Consider the following 22631-nt stretch of genomic DNA (forward strand, 5'->3'; position numbering starts at 1 on the left):
CCACTTGCACTCCTCTTTCTTCCAGCAGCTGCCCCAGGTATAGCAGGAAAGAAAGAACCACCTGCCTTCAACTCTCAGAGTTGGTAGGAAATGCTAAAAGCTGACTTAGCATTTGGGAGTAAGGAATGAAAGGTGAATCAGTACAGCATTTCTCCTCCTGGTTTTGTCTACCATGATCACATCACTGTGCCTGAAAACACCATGAAAAGCTGATTTGCCAACACGTATTAGCAAATCCCCTCTTTTAAAGTCTAGAAGATGTTTTAGGCTCCCTCAGCTTCATCTCCAGTACAAGCAGCAGAATATTACATTCTGACTATTTTAGTGGTCAAAGGAAAGCACTTCTATCCATGGGTATTTTTGAAAGTGAAAGCAAGATAAAATTTAAACAAAAAAAATCTGTCATATACACTTCTGCTGTAAAACTATCTCTAGTTTACACAATAGCTCTGAGACAGCAAAAAGTACTAATGGAATATATAAAATAGCTGTTTGAAAGGAAACCAAGAGCTTGTGTAGAAGACATGCTTCAGGGAATGGATAATGTAAAGATCTTTATTAAACCACTTTTTTGTTCAATAATCTTTTTTGCTGTTAAAGTTATTAAAAAGCTTTTACATGATAAGTTGTCAGCATTCTATAGGAAAAAAAAAAAACCTGCTAACTCAATAGGAGGCTGTCATAAATGTCAGTGCTAGGCTGACACAGGACTATTACCTTTTTTTTCCCTACCATTAATTAAATTCTCAGTATGACAAAATGTACATTGCAAGAGCAAGTGAAAAAAAAATACAAGGAAAGCACTGAATGAATCAATTCATTATGCATGTATTCACTACTAAGGTCTTTTTTCTTCTGTTACTTCCCCTTTTAAACCTTCTGATTAAGCTTTACATTAAGTCAGACAAGCTGTCTCCTACAAGTAATGAATATAGGGGTTTCGCTATAATGATATGCCTTTTGGTACACCAGCACTACACAACTACAATTACATTTTCACCAGCTAGATGATGAAGGAAACTTTGATTGTGCTTTCTGTAAAAAAAAAAAAAAAAAAATCCATGGATAAGAGGTGAAAAATGCTGTGAAATGGCAAACACATTTGAAAGTGGAATACATAAGTAAGCAGACAGTCATGTATATGTGTAATTTTTTTTTTTAATATAATGTAGAGTGCTGGTTAGCAGCTTAATAACTTGAGAGCAAATGATTATTCAGCATCAATAACCCCTATTATGAGTTGTGAAATTTTTTTAAGTTAAAAGTGCCTAAATAACATAAGTTACTGGGAAAAAACTTAACAAAAACTTTTTAATAAATCTAACTTCACATGAATTCATACACTTTTTTCTGTAACTAAGAGGACTTCAATTTGAAAAGTTCATTAGATTAAAAAAAATTCCTTAGCCCTTGTAACATATTTAATTTCATAGATTTGTTGGTTTCAGGTTTAAGTAGTGTATACAGCTCCAGGTTAAATCTTTGGACACCTGTGAGGGAGGAAGAACAAAGGAATACTCAAAGCCTCAGGGAATTGCCATATTCTCCCTTTTAGCAATGAGATAAAATCCTGGAAGTTTCTGCCAGAGATGCAGAATAGCACCTGCATCCAACCTCATACCCTCAGAAAAATCAGTGATGTTTTCATTTATTTGCAATTGTTGTTGCTGAACTGGGGCCTGAAGAAGAAACTGCAGCATAAAAGAGCAGATGGAAACCCCAGTAGATCAGATGAAGAACTGCCAAGAGTGGCTGAGGTGAAACAGAGCCAAATATTTTTATCAGCTCCTAAAAGAAGACGTTTTTGGTAGTGAGATCAGAAGCTGAGCAATCACACCGAATTATGCTCCAACCTGAGATGAAAGTTGTAGTTTTGTTCTTTCAGCCAGTATAAACAATAAAAGAAAAGAAAAACATAATAGGATCTTTTCTAAATATATTGAACAAAACCAGAGACAACCTTATAACTTGCAAGCTCTAGAAGGGAAGTCCACTGGAAAACAAAATTATACTGGATAGATGGGAGATGCTACACAGCAATTCTGTTTCACAAAGGTGAATGCGGTTTGTCAGATGAAAGTTATTTTTCTGTTACTGCCTTTTGGGGTGTTTTTTATGCTGATGGAAGGTAAAGGTCATTACACTAAAGAAACTTTACCTGATTATTCAGAAGTCATGGTTCAAGCTTTTATTTGTTGCTGTTTCCATTAACAAAACTGCGTCTTGGGCAAATTGAAAGGTGATGCCTTGTTCCAGACTACTGGTGCACAACAGCCTGACTCCATGAGATGCACTCCTGGGAAGGATGTCTGTGATGGGCTGAGAGGGCAATAAAAGCTTTCAGAGACTGTTCAGGAATGAATGTGTCTAACTAGAAAAGAAACAAACAAAATTGATCTGTCCAAATTTTCATTCACCAAAAGCAAATTTAAAAGACTGCGTTCCAGCAATATCCCCCTAAAAGATGAGGAGACAGAAATCCTGGAATTCATTAAATACCTCTGTGAAACATTTTAACAGACAAACCTAAAAAGGCTCTGTACACAGACAGAGTTTTTTAATAATTATTTTTTTAATAAAATAAAATATTTATTGTTTATCAACAACAAAATTTAACCTTGTCCTGAGTAGAAAAGGAGGAGGGCCAGTGTGGAAGAAAAAAATATCTTTGAAACTGAGGAGCTGTAACACTCAAATTTGAACATGAAACTGTCTGGAAAAGTGATTTAACCACAGAGAGGGACCTGTATGCTTTAGAATATGTCATTTTTACCAAAACTTGTCCCTGACATGCAAAAAGAGTAACCAGCTGTGTGTGGAACCATTTAACTGGGCTATAATGAATTCTAGTTTTTCTAGGAATTACCCAGCAACTGCAGAGCAAAGGCATCATTTTGTTTTCCCTCTGCCATCCAGTTTCTCACCCTCCTACAGTTTGTCCCAGCCTGTTACTCAGTCCATACCACTTTTTCTGTGCTCAAGCTTTAAGAGACTGAGCAACAGGAACTGCTTTCCACAGCGCCAAACCTTGAGAGTCACCACAAAGTCTCAGTTTTATGGTGATTTCTTCTTACTCCATCTTAACCTCTGTATATCAGGGAATTGGAGTCCCCCGAGAGTGAATATTTTCACTGGGCATTGGCAGCAGGCAGCACAGGCCTGCTGCTTGCTGCTGCTGAAAGCCAAGACACACAGCTAGATCTGAGAGCAAGACCCTAAATGACAGATATGACACAGAAAGGGCCAGCTGTTTCACTGGTTACCTTGCTTCACATAATGCAGCTGAAGTGTTTTTTTGCAGAATCCGAGTTGGAAGGGACCCACAAAGACCGAGTCCAACTCCTGGTGCTGCACAGGAGCTCCCCTAGAACCTCGCCATGAATCTGAGACCCCTGCCCCGGTCTGGTGCTCTGACACTTCCCTGGGGAGCCTGTCCCAGTGCCCAGCCACCCTCTGGGTGAGAAAGCTTTTCCTAAACCAACCTTGGCACACCTTCAGGCCATTCCCTCTGGCTCTCTCGCTGGTCACCAAGAGAAGAGAGCAGCGCCTGCCCTTCCCCTCAGTCTCCTCTGGGCTGAACACGCCAAGTGACCTCAGCTGCTTGGGACATTGAAACAATGAAATCTATGTCCTTTCTACCTTTAGCAACATTTTCACTACTACCTGCAGTTCACTCTGGAATAGCTTGTTTTGTAATAACACGAGCTCCTATACCACAAACATTTCTGTAATACAGTAAATGGATTGAAAGGCATACAAAGACATACGTTGTTTCCAGGAAAAATCTGCATAGTGCAAAGATCAGTAAGCTTTTAAAGCAAGTCATCTTCAAATACAAAGTACCTCCATACAAATTTTACTCCCCTAAATTTAATATTAGTTTGTCCTGTAAACCAGTGAAGTGGCTGGCAAACACTTCCATAAGATTTTACCTAGAACACAAAATGAGAGCAAGTTCCCATTTTTAATTTGCATTATTACCAAATTACATTAAACCTTCACAATTAAAACCCAAGTTCATACACTTCTTCAAGTTACAGTTGGTCTATCAAACTGTTCCTGTGTCAACATATACTACAGCTAGATGTTCCAGCACCCTCAGTTTAACTGACCTTAAGGAGCTGACTGAGAGCGCAGTCTAGCTTTGTAACCACATTATGTTCATTTTGACAGTGCAAAAGGAGACATTTTATAACCAAGACTTGCTGACGTTTTACTACAATAAGTATCTCAAGTCTAAGTTGATGATCTAAAAAAATTGAAACTGCCACAGCTACCCAAATACATAAGAATTTAAACAAAATGTCATTTATATAAGCAACAACTGGAATAAGAATTTTAGAATTACCCAGTTTCTTACTACTCTTCTAGCTTTGCTGGTGAACAGAAACTTGACAGATCTAGTCAGGGCAAACTCTAACAATCTCCTTCAGGCAGTCCTCTTTGGGACAGCTTTTAACTCAGTTTACACCTACAAGCCTGTGATGCACTGGCAAGCTTTCCTCACAGCCATGTCACTGGGTGCACCAATATTGCATTTTATTACAAGCTAAATCCACCCCAAATCAATTTACAGACCAGTCTACATAAAGAAACACTACTCCCTCTCACAAACTGGCAGTACCCTTTGTCTACTAAAGACATACTTTCTCCCACATTAGTGTCAGAAAAACATCAATAATATGATGATATGCAATAGTGGTAAAACATAAATACACTTGTGTTTTTAAAAGGTAAAGCTTTAATATTGGACCCAGATCCTTACTTCAAAAGTTAGGATGAAAATAATATAAATAGTTGAGCCAAATTCTGTCCTGTTAGAAGGGCAATAGCAGAATTTGCTAGCTTATAATTTTTTTTCTCAGAAAGAACATCTACATTGAATTATAGGAATTAATTTAGACCACAGAAGGTTGGAGGAGTTCCTCTTGCACAAAAAATAAAAATACAGTGAATTAAAATAAATACAGAATCAAAATAACTTGGAAATATGTATTTACAGTGCCTTCTACACCTTTAGTGTTGTCTCTCCTTGGAGCTCAAAAAATGAAGGAGGGTGGGGTTTTTTGTTTTTTTATTTAAAATGTGTAACCACATTACACCTTTTTAAAATAACCAGAAATTATTAACTACAGACTCTGAGATACACCCATGTTAACAATACAAATCAACATTTCTGCACTGTGTTAGTGGAAATCTTATATTTTGTGCCATGAGTGTAAACGTTGAAGAACTTTTGGTGGCATCTTACCAGTGACTCTCTGAAAACTGTGGACAAGCACAGTTCAGTCTCTCCATCTTCCTCTGAATCAGGAGGAGACAGGAAAATAACATCTGGGAGAGAATTCTTAGGTGCAGCAGAAAGGACAAGGTTGTATTGCTGTTCAGGGACAGGAAGCAATGGGAATAAATGAGATCTCCCAACTTTCAGCTTTCAAAATCATGACCTTAATATGAATAAACTGCCATAAAAAAGGAACTCTCTGCTTTCCTCCTTTACCCATCGGATAGGAAAGGCCATCCCCTATGCCTCCACTAGTGCCAAGTCTCAAAATGCACAGGTATCAAGGCTGGGAGCACTGATTGTCAGCCAAGGGCTTTAAAAAGAAATGTTAGAAAGCATTTAGCCACCTACACAAAGGAGTCTGAAGACAGACTACAGGATGGGTTGGCATGATAAGTATAATCCAGCACTTCTGTTCCCTTGGAAAAAAAACCAGTGACCTCAGCATCAAGCCTGTATGGCACAATTGCATTCCCACAGATGAAGCTGACAGCTGTTCCAGTGGCAGAAGTGTTTGTTTCACACCACCCTCCGTGCTGGTACACCATGGAAGTCATGCAGAGTAAGTCTGCATTGAAATTCAGGAAAGCCTGAACAAGGAACACACAGTAAAAACTATGAGGCAAACTAACAGGGGAAAAAAACAAAACAAAACAAGCTGAACAAACCAGAACCTGATCAATACTTCTTGAAATATACCAGTGGCATTAGGTATTTTTTGTATTTTTTTTCAAGTATGCTCAACATTACCATCTGGACAGCTGCTTGTCACCCTTGAAAGATGACACATACAGAACACTAACTATGGTAAGCATTTCCCTGCTCCAGATAATTAAGAATATTTTTCTTCTTGGATGCAAAACAAGACAAAAATTATTAAACACTGTCCCATATATCTTCTGTTATAGAGAAAGGCTATTGGGAAATTGTGTATATTTTGCCAAGTTTCCTTTGAGTCAGCTGCGAGGTTCTTATTTGCCAAATGTAGTTAAAATAGAAAGTACAGAAACTGACAGTAACAACTGAATCAAAAGTTCGGTGCTGAAGCTTTAATTAAAATCAGAGCTAAGAGAAGATACTGCAAGTTTCTGTGGCTAATATGCATGTTAAAGAATGTACCAAAGACCAGAAATTAAAAGAAAGAAAAAAATATTTAAACTCCACTCTAGGCATAAAAGATGTATCATCTACCACATTGAAATTTGTTTTATTCTATATACAAAAATCTTTACTACCTTATTTTTATACTTTACAATAAAAGTAATAAAATAACTTTAGCACATAAACACTAGTTGATGTGCTAAAACTATGTGTAAAAAATCCAAAAAATTAGCTATTTAGTTGAATGCATGTCTAAAACGTCTTACTCTACATGTTTCTGGTAGATTTTACAAGACACGCTACACTGTTTTCATTGTAGTAAAATCATTTACCAAATATGAAAATCCTAACATACTTGCAGTTCTTTAACATCCCATGAAAGCTTGCATTAATAAAATGTCAATGCATCTCTTGGTCTCAATCACAAAAAGAATTTTTCAAGATATATAAAAGGACACCTGAAGCATTACAGTATTCCCAAACTTCCTAAACTTCACTCCACCAGCCCCAAGGAAATACAGCAAGTACCCTCCAAGCTCAGGGGGGAGCTGCAGGATTTATTCCAGAGCACGGTGTGGCACACAGCCAAAGGAGTAATTTAGCAGAGCTTTTGGCCAAGCAGGAAAGTGTTCCATTTCTTCTGCCATTCACTGAGACCCACGAGGAAACTGAGACAGGAAGTCAGGCTTCCAGATAATAGGAGTGTTCCTAATGATGTCCTTTGGCTCGCAGCACAGAACAGTTCCTCTATGCTCCCCCTTGCTACAACATCTTCTCTCCATATAATTTCCCACTGTAAAGGCGACAACAAAAGCTTTTAAAATTAGTTCTTCTTTGCATCCAATTCAAAGAGCCTGGTTAAACAACATGGATTATTACTGTGTATCAACTTCAACTTCTTATGATGTATTAACAACTATTTCTTTGCTTTAAAACAGCTGATCATGCTTGGGAATTCACTTTAAAAAGATTCTCCCATTGCTTGCACATATATAATGCTTGCACATATATATATATATAAAACACCAAAAAACTCAGTTACACCATAATGAACCAGTTACCTCTTGACTCCACTGTAATGGATTGTTGAAAAAAAATACACCTCCAGTAAGTTTCAGTAAAGTAACCCTAAACAAAAATTTTTCTTCAGCTGTATATTCTGATTTCATTAAGGTGAACACCACCATGCCATTCATCTCATTAGAAGTAACGGGAAATACTAAGAGGAAGGACAGCCTGAGTGAAGAGTTCAGTCTTATAGGTTGCAGCACATAAATCATTTAGTATTCATACATAAATGTGCCAGGACACAAAAGTCAGATAAAAAATGAAAACACTACTTTATCATGGAGGGAAAGAAACCCCAAAACAAAACTCCTTCATTGGCTGCTGTGGGTCCTGCCCAGAGCATAGCTCCCTGCTGTACAGGCCACATCATGGCCCATCCAACACAGCCTTGGGTCTGTAACATATCATTGCTTCAGGTTCTTCCACATCCCACCTGCTGGATCTGCTGTATCCCATGGCAGGATACAAGGCACTGCTATTTTAGCTATGATAGTCCAAAGAGATGAAACTCAAAGTTTGCAAGGAAGGTAGCTACCTTTCCTTTGACCAATCTCACAGAAAGAAAAAGCATAACAAACTTCCTTACACAAAATCTTTATAAGCCAAGGCATTTTCCAGGTGTAAGAGCTACTGAACAATCCACAGCAGTGTCCAAAAGCAAAACTAAAAGATCTGTGCAAGAGCAATTCATCCATATTTAACTGAACAACAGGTTGGAACAAAATACCACTAGGAATTTCAATATGTGTATCATTAGATAAAAGTCACTACTTTAGCAGCAGATAAACTACAGAGAGCAGTTTGATCTGCAGGAAAAAAGCCCTCACAGAAATTTCTGCTGGAAATCATCTGTGGCTGCAGAAGGCTCAGTACAGGATAATTTACTTATCGTTTGCATCTCAGTTTTACCTGATTACTGGCTTTTCCTGGCAAATAACCCATTCTCTGTGATTTCTCTAAGCACTTGTCCAACCTAAAACACAGATACCTGTGACTCCTCAGACAACAAGCAGGAAGGGAAACTAAATCCAGAAGTGATCCTGAAGAGGCCAGGAAGGAAAGATGCAGTGGTTTTTTTTTTGGCTGGGGGGCATGGAATACCTGTAGCTCTATTATTTGCAGGAGCAAATATTGCATATTGTCCTTTCCAATGGACAGCCAGCTATTTCCATATCAGTACAGCATAAAAGGAATCACAAGTGATGAATCACATAAAGAATGGGAATGTTAACTTTTTTCATTAGCATTTGCAAGTGCACCCAAAATCTCATCTAGGTCTTTGCTAATTTTGATGACACATCATATGCTTGTTGGAAGGAGAAAAACATTTCTCCACTGATAAAACTCCTAGGATACTTTAGATCACTGAAGTCAAGCCAGATTATGTGAGCAGAAACCAAGGGTCAAATAATTTTTCTTCTTCTACAAGATTATGTAGTTAGAATTAAGGATTACTATTTATGTTTATTTTTGTTGATTTTTTTCCTTATGGCTGTTATTTAGTCTGACCTTGTTCATAATTAGGAAAGACAAACAAAATATTTGGAAAGACTTGATTATAAGTGTGAGTCATTCAGGAAAGTATTCAATTTCTTATACAAACTTGAACCTAGAATGTCTAGATCAATGAATCAGTAAAAATACATTATATGTGATGGAATGCTATACCATATACCAAATAAATCTAAGACACGTTATTAAAATCTCAAAAAATAGCCAAGAAAAATTAATTTTGTCCAAGTTGATAAAGATTGTCACGACTTTAGCTGGCTCTCCACATTTTTGATTTAAAGCACCATAGAATAGCTTGCATTTCTCCCTAACATTTTAGCTTTAGCTAAAAGATCTGCCTATATCCATAAACACATTACTGATCTAGGAGGCATCTTTGTGTTTGGCTCTCTTCCATAATGCAAAGGGAAGCGTATGTTATAAATTCTCTTTACTCATGCTTCACTTGTGTAGACACACTGACTGTGATCCATCAGCACTACAATTCATATTTAATTCAGCTTCTTCCAAATTAAAGGTATCATGAATGAAAACATCCAAACAACTTGGACTAGGTTCCTGTATTTTCACCTGCATTTCATGTGTGAAAAGGTCTCATCCTATCCTCAAGAATGCATTAAAACACTGGAAAAAAACACAAGAAACTCCTCTCTTACTCTCTGTGCATCTCTACTGCATCTGTCATTTAGTAATCAAAGGATCAAAAAACTGTAGAAAGTTAATTTTTTCATGAGGGGGAAAGATTTTTCTCCTTACTTCTTTTCCTTACCAAGTAACTCCAGAAAACTCCATGACTAAAGCAAAGAACTTTCTTCAACAAGAATCCTAAGTCAAATCTAGACTCGTTTATCATCTGCTTTTCTCATTCTGGCTATGATTTAAGTTCAACACATTGAAGAAACAACATCAGAAAGAAAACAGAAGTTTTCAAAACACGAAAGTAATAAACTATGTGGTTAAATGCAAGATTTGCACAGAGTTAGGCTATGTTACAAGATTACTTAATTCTACACAGCAATCTAGAGCTTTCCCAATATATCCAAACTGCACATAGCTGTGGGGAAAAAAATACTTTCTTCCATTTACTAAATAAATGGGAATATTAGTACACTTGTTCCTCCTAATTTTCAAGATCTCTTCAGCTTCCAGCAGCCTCTGGATTATAAAATGTATTATCTTGGGGATATTGCAAATCCCTGAAGATTTCAGTGCTTTGATTGTGATTGAAGATTTCTGGGCTTGTCAAACTTTACCTAAATGGTACATGACTGATACCAGTTTCACATGCCTGCTGTATTTTGTAACAAATGGCTTCTTATCTTTGACTTTACATTTCTTGAAATTATACATATAAGGAACTGTATATGCAACTGCAACCATCATGTTCTTCAGCATCTTGAGCCATTTATCAGATTGCCCAGTTAATAGATTATTCAGTTATGATAAGAAACCTATCTCTAACAGTTGAGAAACTGTTGCAGTAATCAAAATCCAGTCTTATCCTGTGGCTTCTCATAAAGGAGAAAAAAAAAAGAGAAAATCAGATGCTCTTCAAGCTGCTGGATTTTTTTCACACCCCAGTCCAGCAAGAAAGAGCCTGTAATCACAAGGTCACTGAATGCAAGATTTCTTGATACTCTTGTGTTAGTGATGACAACTACAGAAACTGGGGCAAAAATCCAACTGCTTTCATTGATGTGCCTGCAAAGCATGTGAGCACATGCATACAAGTAAGCCATAGCCCAAGTACACAGAACTGAATTAGTCAGCTCTGCTTATTACTTATTCACCTATAAACATGATCTCTGAAGTAACTGGAAACACTCACACTGAGTCTAATGGCCTCTAGGTTAGATTTACACACAAGTTACCTTGGCATTTATAAATGGGGGGAAAGCAAAAAGAAGAAAAGCACCCACACAATCTGAACACATGCCTTCAAAGAGCCTCTATAGATAGTTCTACAGGCATCTATGCTTCCATGGTACCTCCTTAGGTAGACAGGTGAGTGTGTGCATACATGTGGTTTTTAGATAAATGTGTACAAGTGATCCACTGGACCCATACTGACAATCTATAGACATAGCTAAACACAGTTTTCTTCTTGTATGCCTGCATACATTCATTTTCATCAGCTATAGTTGGTCAATGTGTTTTCAGTGATATTGAGCTTTGAAATTCATTCACATCCCAAAATAGCTAAATTGCATTTATCTTTTAGGCATGCTACAAGACAGGAGTTTTTGAAATAGCACTTAGGGATGGCTGAGGAACAAAGGAACTGCAACACTGGATCATATCCAAGGTCCTGTCTTTGACAGCAGTCACCACCAGCTGCTTCACAGAAAGAAACAAGAATTTGCAGTAGGTAGACAGGCATAATCTTGCCACATATTAGGGTTCATCTTTGTTTCAAAGCTACTAAATACTGGCTTGAACTCTGAAGCCTGAGGTACATATCCACTGGAAAATCACTATTGCTACCATTACTAAATATCAGCCCTCCAGATATTCCTGCTACCTATGTAAATGTCATATCATATAACGAAATACTGACTCCATGGAATCCTTTAGCAGATTTCAATCTAAAAAAGAACTTGCATAAAATCCCCACGTCTCTGTTTTGAATTTTCCACTTCAGAATTAAACAGACTAATAGAAGTAGAAACAAATATCTTCTATTTAATCTTCTTGTATAATTTCTGAAATTGTTCATGTTTATCATGTTCTTTCTTTTTCATTTTGTCTTTGCTATCTTGAACACCTTTTTACCCTGTTTTTGTTAAACAGTTTTTCTAATGATGCAACCTTGAAGGAATTAAATATCCACGTAAGACTCATTCCTTAGCGTTTTACAGGCTGAATTAATATTTTCTGTCTAAGGGTTTATTCTGGGTTTTTCTTTAACAATTTCTTTTCCAAGTATAAAAGATTAAGCTCTGTAAGTTATCAGAACATAATGCAGTTATGGCATATCAGTAACAACAGAAAAAGGATTCCACAACTCAGTCCTGAATCAGTCTTGAAGAGTTCCACAGTTAAAGACTGAGTAGTTTATATTATGACAAAAGGGTGGGTTGATGTACATATCAGAGATCCTGGTACTAAACTTAAGATCATAAACAATGGGTAACATGCCATCAACATGGTGCTGGCAATTTTTCATGGAAATATACTATGCTCTTCATTAGAAAAGGGCTCAGCATATTGCCTGAACACAAGATACCTAATTTATCCATTTGCCTATACATTTATGCAAGGGATGAAGTGCAGAATTATAAGTATGGAAACAGTTGTAAAGTAGGGTGGCATAACCTACCTACAAATAAAGCTGAAATATGTGCACAATTGTAGGAGTAATGTTGAGTAAGGGAAAAAAGTAAGTACAAGTGAAAAAGAAGATGTATGCAAATTTGTTATAAATATAAGGACATTTTACCAGATGGAGAAATTGGGCAGTCCATCGTCATGTTCTCACACTCAAGAGTTGTTCTAAAACTACTCTTCATGAAAGCAAATATAATTCACTCTGCAAGTAAACTGTTTAAATAAATCTAGATATTATATAAGAACTATCTGAAATTATTATCATTGCTTATCTGAATACATCATCTGGAAACATCAGAAGTTCTGCCCTTTGGCCACTCTTTGGATAATCACTGTGCCCTAAGCAAAATTCCTTATACATTTTTGGGAAAGTGGAAAAGTGTGGAAGATCTTTAGTGCTACTATGACAGCAAGTGCCCATGAGAGCAAGAACCCACCTAACTAGCAAAAATTAAAACATCAGACACCAATAAAATGGATATATTCTTGTTTGCTAGCAATTAAACTTGTTATTAGGAATATATTTAACTGCTGCTACCAGCATGAGAATAATGTAATTTGTCTGGGCAACTATTTTGATACAACCTGCCCAGCTGATGTCCTTGTCCCTGTCACCTCACTTCTTACAAAAGCTGATACTTAGGTTCCACAATGCAATTTACAATATCCAAAAATCACAATGTGGCTGGAGTGGCACTGGCACCTTTCAAATGCAGCAATGTGTCTCTGTCATTCAGTTTTTGTAGGAAGACATGAAATTCATAAGGAGAGCAAGATAGAGAATTTCCAAAGTCAGATTTAAATGCACGGAAAAAGAATTTTAAAATAAACCTCCTTCCTTTGCAATTTTGTATCCTGATTTTGATTATTATTTCCTGATCAGGCATCACTTATGACCATCAAAATGAAGGGAAAAAATTCTAAATCAATTCTAATCAATTATTGATGGACCTTTTTATCATTAAAGTATTTATAGCAAAGAAACTGGTTTAATAGACACTGCATATCCTATTAGGCATCATTTTTCACACACCTCAAGAATAAAATTAGGAGCTCTTTTAGAATAATATTGATTTTTTGGCATTCTGGTCTTGACAGTCTCTGTTTTGTAATATTGAAGAGAAAACCCACAAACGTACATTTTGGAGCATTATTGCCCTGTAAGAGCTATCTGATTGTGCTCAAATATTTTCAAACACCTGATACTCATAGTCACTCAACATTTGCACTTGCAGACCATTACTCAGGCAAAACTCCCCCCCAAAAAGCCATCTGAGAGTATCTGTTTGAGTGGGAGCTGCCTCCGCAGCAGCCTGCAGGAGCAATCACTCACATGGGTCGCACACCGACACTCTGCATATGTCCCCAGCACAGCCTCCACCTTCACACTTCCCAGCTCAACCTGTTCTGCCCTGCTACTATTTATACAACCTTTACACCTCAAGTACTTAGAGTATTCCTGTTCCTCTTGGTCAGCAAGGGACTGTCTTCGCATCAAATCTTAATATTTAGGTATGTGACTCCAACAGAGGAAGGAGGCTCACATATGCATTGTACATAAACATTTGTAGCTGGGTATTTTGGGACTGGCTGTGCAGTGCTTAACAGATCAGTGCAGCCCACTGAGCATCCAGCACGAGGCCTCTGAGAACATGCTGGTCACACACAGCCCACTCATCTTTCTCCTCCTCCTCGTTTCCAGCTGTGCACACAGGTGCCCAGTTTCTTTGCTACAGAGCTATCAAAACACAAGAGGACAATCTTACAGAAAGCCTGATGATGAGCTAGAAGTTCTATTTGGAGGGAATAACTGATAATTGTAAGCAAGATAATAACACATTGAGGGAAGAAAGCAGGCAGGAGTAGAAGACTGGTCAGGCAGCCCGAGGAAAAGCTGAAAAACAAGTGAAAAGTGACTTCAGTGGAGGGAGAATCCAGAAACAAGGAAACTTGCCATAGTAACACTGAAAGAAATTATAGGAAAAGAAGTAGAAGATACACAGCAGACACAAAGAATGGATATGCATTAAAACACATTAACAGATTGGCCATTAACTCTCAGCCAAGAAAAATATCCTGACAAGACAGAACTAAAAATAAACAAAGATTTCTCTAGTCACACTTTCAGTTCTGTTACTCCGAAGAGATGTAGTAGGGAGGTGGAGACAGGCTGCTTCTGGTTAAGAATGGGGTGTATGGACTGCATTCACTAGTGACTGAAACAAGTAGGTTAGAAATCTCCTAAAGAGGCTGAGAAAAGTCTGAAAAACCCTATGAAATGCTGCTCATCCAACTGAAAGCTTTGAAAAGCCAAAACTTAGTTTTGCTCTGTAACACTGCTCTTAGAATTTATCTTTTCTACAAATACATATTAAAAACAAAAAATAAATAATAGAATATTTTTCTCTATGTTGAAAGCCAGACTATAAAAAGCTATTTCAGTTTAAGCATAAATACATCTTGTCTAAAGAAAGACTAGAGATTTCTTGCATTGTTCATTCACTGTTATAAAATTTAGACTACTATAATGCATCCAGGAAGGGAAGAAAGAAGTCTTCCTCTCCACAGGGTCCATTGTGCTTGTGAAAACCAGAAGTTGACTCTTCAATCTTACAGCTCTTCCATTTTACAGAACGCACCATTTTTTTTCTCTCCAAAAAGAAGTGAATGAAATGATGTCATAAGCCTATCAACCCTATTGTCCAGAGGGGCAATCACAATGACATAAGACAGATATCCAGGTGTGGTGAATGTTTCACAGTTTGCCTTGGGGACTTGATTCCAAGCTCAATTAGATTTGTCAATTAGACTAATTTTGCAGTGATGTCATACTGCTCCTTGCAGGTCACTCGTTCGACACACCGGATATATATATTCAGAAACAGATGCCTATGGAAAGTGGTCTGGACATGAAATTGAGCCTTTGGTGTGGAAGGACATTCACAAAGTTAGAACATAAAACATATCCATTTAATGTCGTTTTCCCAGAGTTTTATGAATTAATCTTTTCAATAAAGCTGAGGAGGAAAAGAACTTTATGTTCTCACAAATCTCTTTCAAAGGTGTTGAGATACCACATTTAAGGGTATAAAAGATAAAGTAACGGTGGAGAATTCTGAGAGAAAAAATATCTAAAAGCTAAATTTGTCAGTAGTCTTATTTACTTACTTATTTAAGTACTTATTTATCCACAGCAAGATGGAAACCAGTTGGGAAGACTCTTCAGAAAAGCTTGTTTCTCTTTCAGCTGCCTACACTATGCATTTACTACATGAACAGTCACAGTCCTGACAATCTGGCAAGTGATATTAGCAGCACAACCTCTATATTAGTACAAACTGCATAATATAGCTTTAAGAGTCTACTACATGACTGAACTGTAAATATGAAAGATCTCAATTACCTAAATCATGCAACAGATTCAAAATACAGAATCAGAGGTTTTAAGAATTTTCCTATCACCAGAATGCACAATTAGAGTGCTTACAACTGAACACATGTCCCAGAGCACAAGAGGGAAACTAAAATTAAAATGTAGCCATATAGAAAGTTCCTGCTACAACATCAGGAAACAATAGTTAGACTGCAGTTACATTGTTGATGACATTGTTGATGACATTGTTTAATAATTGTACTCAACATTTACCATCAATCTTTCCGGTTCATCTATTTTACAAATAAAATATATTACTAGGTTTGACACTTCAGTGATGAGGGAAATATTAAGGACAATCCAAACTTTTTTTATTATTATTTATAAAGGTGCAGAGTAAACAAACTAGTTCCTTAGATTCTCACAGGAGGGAGAAATGGACATCTAAGGACAGCCTGACTTAATTATCTCTAATTCTTAACCAGACAAGCATGCATACATACAGAATTTGTTCTTAGTCAAATAATTGCATGGTAACTAACTTTCAAGGTATAAGGCTGTAAATTTAATTGCTTGTTTACAATATTCTTTCTTTTTGACATTTTTATCTAGCTTTACTGAGGGAAAAAAAAATAAAAGCAATTCATGCATCATTTGAAAGGAAAAAAAGTCCCAATTAACTGGGTTTTCACAAGGGGAGTAATCCAAACTAACAGCAGTGAAAACTGTAAAAGTTTCAATGATGTTTTCCTTGGGAGAACTTCTCCTAGTATAAGACAAAATTTCCAGTGCGAACCCCGCCCCCCCCCCCCCCCCAACCCCTGCAAAAAAAAGACAGGCCCACAAAAGGGAAAAATAATAGCCCAAGGATCCCAACTACAAGTTTATTCCCCAAACCTTTAACATTTGTTTTAGGAAGTGAAATACCTCACAGAAGAAATGCTAAAAGAGACTTATCTGAGGACAGTCAGCTGTCCAGAGGCTGAAACAGAGCTCAGCACTGTAGCTATACAACAGAACTAAGACTTCTTGTCTAATCTCCCACTGTTCATGGTATTTTAATTGGAACACCAGAGTACGCCCACTTTTTTTATTTGCTTTGCTCTGTTTTAGGAAAACAAAGTTGTTGAGAAAACAAAACTAAAGCCTTCAAAAAACCTTGACTATCAACTAAGTGCAGGCTATGAACAAGTATTACAGGATGGGAAATTATTTTCTTAGCCATCTCACTCTCTACATTTCTTAGCAGATATCCTGAATCAGTTATAAACTGTGTTAAGAATGGAAAAAAATAAAAATTTCAGGAATTGACAAGTAAATGCAGGTGCATGCTGCAATCTGAAAAGTCTGATGATGCCCCTTGAAATCTGTCTCCGCATTTTCTTCTTTGGAATTATATCTGATTATACAAATGCTGATCTATGTCCTTAGATTTAGAGTATGGCGTTCCCAGTTTCACATCTTCTAGCAAATTACATCTTGAAGATGAACTACGAATGCCTTACACTTGAACTCACAACGGTAAACACTGAGGGCAATATCCTGCAGAGAGACACAAGGAAATATCCGAGACATCAGAAGCACAGAAACTGTGTTACATCATATCCCGCTGTTACAGTGTGCCAGGATTCTTGTTACAAGGAGGAGCAGCGTGACCCAAAATTCACACACAGGTTAAAGGTCTGCAGACAAACCTATGGGAAACCACACAGCTCATCAAGTTCTTCTGCACAATGTCAACAGCTTCCTTCCAGAGGTTGTCTCCCCAACAGCATCACAACATTTCTCCAGGCCCTTCTTTTCCCTGAAGCTCCAGGGCTCCCAGTTGCTGGCTTTACTACTGTACTTTGGTGTTGCATAAAATAGCTGCTGTTTTAGATGCAAATGACAGCATCAGCTCCAGAAACACCTCCTAGTGCTACAGGGCATCTGACAGACACCTGTTATCTGTAGATTTTTCAGAAAGCTGGAAATATTTTAAGAAAATATACTTTTCAGCCTCTATAGCATCCTGTACTGTGCTGCTCCTGGGAGTTTTAAGTCAAAGCAACAGTGTGAATCTAGGCATATTCACTAAAATGATCCCTTCCTTCTGAAAATGTTACAACACACATATAGTACCCATAAAAAATCCCACAGAATACCTATAAATAACTCCTCATATATGGAGTCACCTTGTGCCTGGTAATGACAGCCACAAAGCTGTCACATTGTATTTCTGGTAAATTCCTTCCGTTTCTTCACTATAAAACAGGGAGAAAGGGACCTACCAAAAAAACATTTTTTCAACAGAGGCAGGTATGTGTAAGGAGATATAGAATTATAACTTCATCTAACTATGGATCTCACGCTTTATGGGCAGTGCTTTCTGTCACAAGATTGCAAACGTAGTCTATGCAGTAAAAAACTAAGCAGCAAAAACCACTCACTGGAGAAAATTTGAATGCAAATAACTTCTAAAACACAGGTGAGATAATCTTGCATCAGCATATTTGGTGGTTGGTCAAATTATTCTAACATGTTTGCAGGGGTATCACTGAAGTTTTTGAACTGGATAAAACCATAAATGACTTTGGGTGTTTACTATGCTGCAGAAACTCATATCTCATTCCTAACAGAAAACACTGACCCAACTGACCAGCCTGAACAGCAAAAAAAAAAAAAAAAAAAAAAAGGCACTTTTACAGGCTCAGCTGCAGGCCCTCAAGATGCAGTAAAAGCAGGTGTTAATTATATCTACAAAGCTTGCATACCTTGAGCGTTATCTCAGCAACAATTGACTTATTTTATCCTGTTACCTTGTGCATAGAACACACAAATTTGAGTGTGAGCGTCTCACACCCCTGAGTGTGAAGCCTGGCTTTGTCCTTCTATAGGGCCTCACTGCGGAACCCATCCTAATGGCAGAGATAGTAAATTTACTCCTGGGAGTTGAAAACCCACCCCAGACGATAAGAGCTGACCTAGGGAGAACACACACTTGGGCTATGCTGCAAAAAGAGGCTGAACACCCGCTGCTCCCAGCATCTTTGATCAGGCACCAGTACTTTACAGGCTGAGATTAATGGAGCCTTTAAGGAAGATCTACCAGGAAAAGTAAATTGGGAAATACTCTTGGAGGATCAGTTTCATTGATATCTAGAGCTTTCAATTTTTGATTAAAACTGATGCGTACATGGTACACAGTGAGGTGCATTTTTATTTCTGAAGAACTACCACACACTAAGAAGCAAAGAAAAAAAAAAGGTTTTTTTACTGGATAGACAACCTCAAAGTGACAACTTTTAAGACTAAGAGGAACTACACACAGGTAACTCTTTGTATACCTACCTATCTCTTGTCCCTGTAGTACCTAAGGTCCCTATACTTGTGAAGCAGCACAAGTAAGAACTTCAGTAAAATGTTTCTACGGGCCAAATTTTCCAAACAAATGCTTCTTTCTCCAGGCAAAACAAAGTGATGGTAGAGAATTGGCAATGCAGATCAAATTGCAGTCTCCTACTGTTGTCTTTCTCTCATGCATAACCTCAAAACACTTAGTATCATGAATTATAATTGCTAATTATTCCCACTATGAAACAAGAATCCCACAGCAAACTGAGAGTAAACAGGAACTTCTCATTATATGAAATGATGCATATGAATCTTCTTAAATAATTACAGACCAGAAGAAAAGAGTTCAGGTTAAAAATGACCAGTTACTTATACTTATTTGTGAGTGTTAATTTAGGAAAAAATAATGTTTTGATTGCAGCTGCTTCTGTTCTTTTTGAACTTGAACATTCTTCTGTTGTAAGCAAGTCAGACTTAACAATTCACACTTAGGAACAAAATATTTTTGTGATTAGAAAAACAGAGCGTCTGCATATCTGGCATATATGTACACCACATTCTCTTCAATAAATTAAAGAAAACCACGCAGATATAGAGAACACAACCTTTGGCTGAACTAGTTTTCAGAATATAAAGTAACTAATTAATGCAAAGGAGGCCACTAGAAAACTTGAGCGCATGTTTAACAATAGAGCTGTAGGGAATGGACAGCCACTGATAACACCTTGGGGAGGATAAAAAAGCATCATCGAGATACACTTGTCTAATGAAATACCAGTGAACCCGGTTCCTGAGGTCAGTTCTTGTTACTGAGAACTTTAATCGGTGAAGAATTGTATCTCACATTAAAGAGGCTGCAGTCCTAAATCAGTAGGATAAAAACGTTCTAGAAAATCACTGTACGAAGTGAGAAGAGGCTGTACCTCAGCTCTTCCCGCACAGTGGAGAAAGGTCAGGCACCGAGCTGGCGGGAGGCCCCACGGCACAGGCTGTGGAACCAGCCCGCAGCACCACCAGTCGGGCTCCGGCAGCGGGACGCGCGGGCTCGCCCGGCTCAGAGCCCGGCACAGTCACCATCCCTCGCAGCCCTCCCGCTCGGAGCCGCACTTAGCGCATCCACATCCATGGGACCCGCCCCGGCCCACGGCAAGGGGTGCCCGGCCGGGGAGCGACAGGTTGGGATGGAAGAAGGCGACAGGGAGACGGAGGCGGCACCCGCTCCCGCCGCGGGGGCGGGCAGGGCCCCGGGAGGAGCCGCCACCCTCCGGCAGAGCCCGGGCCGGCTGCTCCGTGTTCCCGGCTGGTGCTGCGGGGTGCAGTCCCGCCTCGACACCTTCGAGCCCCGCCGAAATGCTCTCCGAACTTCCGCGGCTCCTCGGCCGGCACGACGGCCCCGGGGCCGCGGAGCGCTGGCGGCCGGTCCAGCCCTGCCCGCCGGTCCAGCCCTGCCCGCCGCCGCGCCTCTCTCCCAGCCCAGCCGGAGAGCGTAGGAAGTAAGTGGGAAGTCCCAGAAAAGCAGGTCCAGGGCACCTTCCCCAGCTAAGGCGGCTGGACGCCGGGCTCCGGCTGCGCTCGCCGCTGCTGCCCCGGGAGGGAGCAGGTGAGCCCGGAACCCCACACGCACCCCGCGTAAATAAAGCAGAGACAAAGTCACCATCTGGGGAGGGGGCGGGGAGCTGCATTAGACGTAGAAGTCACTTACCGGCTTTGCAAGGATCCTTATAATCTATCGCCTCGGCTTTATCCTCTTCAGTGAAATCGTAAGTGTAATCATAATCAAGGCCAGAGCAGGAAGAAGGCTTCCCGCAGACAGTCCACCCAGCCAGCCACAGTGCCATCCTCCAGCAAAGCATCTTCATCCTCCCTCGGGCGGAGAGGTGGCGAGCAGGGCGAGGGTGAACTAGGCGGCCGGCTCTGCTGTCCACGCCGGCTTGGGAAAGGAGGGTAAGGGATGGAGAACCCATAGGTTTTGGGGGAGATTGGTATTTTTTTCCTTATCCACCTCAAGGCTCTTCCAAGAGACGGTGCTCCCTAGGTAGCCCCAGTCAGGCGGGTGCGACACAGAGTGAGGAGCATGAGCGTCGCTGCCCCCCCTGCCCCCTCGCCGGGGAAAAGTCGCTGGGTGTGTGGGTGGGCGCAGGGGGTGGACTCAGTCCGGGAGATCCTGTCTGTCAGGGCTTCCCCTCGCCTCTGTCAAAACCCAGCCAAACTTCCCGCGGAGGAGGAGGCGGCGGCGGTGGCTGCTGCTGCCCGCGTCCCGCTCCGCGCCCGGCCCGCGCCCTGCTGCGCGCCCGCCGACCGCCGCGCCGCCGACCCCGCTCCCGCTGATGCTGCCAGAAGATGGATCCGGGCTGCACATCAGCAAACTACCTCGGGGAGAGGGGGGAAAAGAGAAAAAAAAAAAAAAAAAAAAGGAGGAAGGGAAGAAAAGGGAGCGGGGAGGAGGGAGAGGGAGGTGGGGTGCACTACAGCAAACCGCGGAGCTCTACTGATGGGAGGCAGCAGCTATGCTGGAAGGAGCAAAGTGTCAGAGTTTCGCCCCCCTCTGCACAAACACTCTAAGCTCTGTCTCTGGCCTGTCCCCCCTCCTCCGTCCCCCTTTAACTTACGAAAACCTTACAGGCAACTAACACACAGTCGTCAGCATCCTGCTTACTTATTCATACAGTCAGGGTCAGGATCCGGGCTGCTTCTGATCTGCTCCCTTGATAGTGTGTCTTATGGAAACACACGCGCATTCACTATACGCCTCTATCTCCATATAGCTTTCTCTCTAGATAAGCAGTGCGTGCCATTTAAACAACAACAACAAAAGGATCGAGATCAGATAAAACAATGCACAGATCGACACCCGGCAGCCAAAAAAGCGCGAGAAAATGGGTGATGAGGAGGACGATGACAATTAACTACCATTTAGGAGGCAGGAAAATAAATCAGTGTCTGTATATTTGCCCCTCTGCTGCTTTGCAGTGCTAGCCCCATGAGCTGAAGGGTGCGGGTTAAGGAGCGAGGGGGAGGGGGAAAGAGAAAAGTTTAAGAGCCCACAGTTTGTTTAAAACAGAAGCAGGCATTATAAAAGGTCCACTGGTCTCCTGGTCTCCAGAAGTTTAGCCAAGCAGATGGGAAACCGTTCCAAAATGAAAGTAAGAACAAACAAACAAACAGGAAAAAAAAATAATCAAGGCAAACAAAAAGTAAAATTGCAGCATGCAGCAGCAGCGCAGAGATCTTGCAGTCGGGCTTTCCTGCTCTCACGTGGGTCTCCAGGAAAGTGGTGGAGGTTTATTTTCCAAGCGAAGTTTCCGCGGGAGCCACCGCCCCGCTCCGCGGTGAACTGCCGCGCCTCGCCCGGCCCCGCCGCGCTTCAGCGCCGAGGCGCCCCGAGCTGCCGCCGGCTGCGCGGGGCCGGGTTTTGTTTTAAAGCCCGAGAAGGGATCAGCGCGCAAAGCCTCATTTCAGCCGATCAACCTGGAGAGGGAGGGGGAGGAGGGGCAGAGATACGTGCTGCTGGAATAAAATAAGATCAAGCGGGGGAAAAAATATGTATACATGTATAGGTATCTAGAGATCTCCCTGCCTGCCTCCTCCCCTCCCCCGAGACGGGCAGCTCCGATCCTGCAGAAACGCCTGAAA

The 22631-nt window shown here is 40.1% G+C and overlaps 1 protein-coding gene across 1 annotated transcript in view; it reads right to left on the minus strand.

Moving 5' to 3' along the window:
* TLL1 (tolloid like 1) overlaps positions 1-21191 on the minus strand; it is a 122294-nt gene extending 101103 nt beyond the window's left edge. Inside the window, exon 1 of the mRNA XM_021555681.2 lies at positions 20701-21191. Within this exon, the coding sequence (XP_021411356.2) occupies positions 20701-20962 (262 nt within the window). The 5' untranslated portion in view covers positions 20963-21191. The remainder of the gene's footprint in view (positions 1-20700) is intronic.
* Positions 21192-22631: the final 1440 nt, after the last annotated feature.

The sequence above is a fragment of the Lonchura striata genome, chromosome 4 (assembly GCF_046129695.1).
Source record: "Lonchura striata isolate bLonStr1 chromosome 4, bLonStr1.mat, whole genome shotgun sequence".
NCBI classification, from domain to species: domain Eukaryota; kingdom Metazoa; phylum Chordata; class Aves; order Passeriformes; family Estrildidae; genus Lonchura; species Lonchura striata.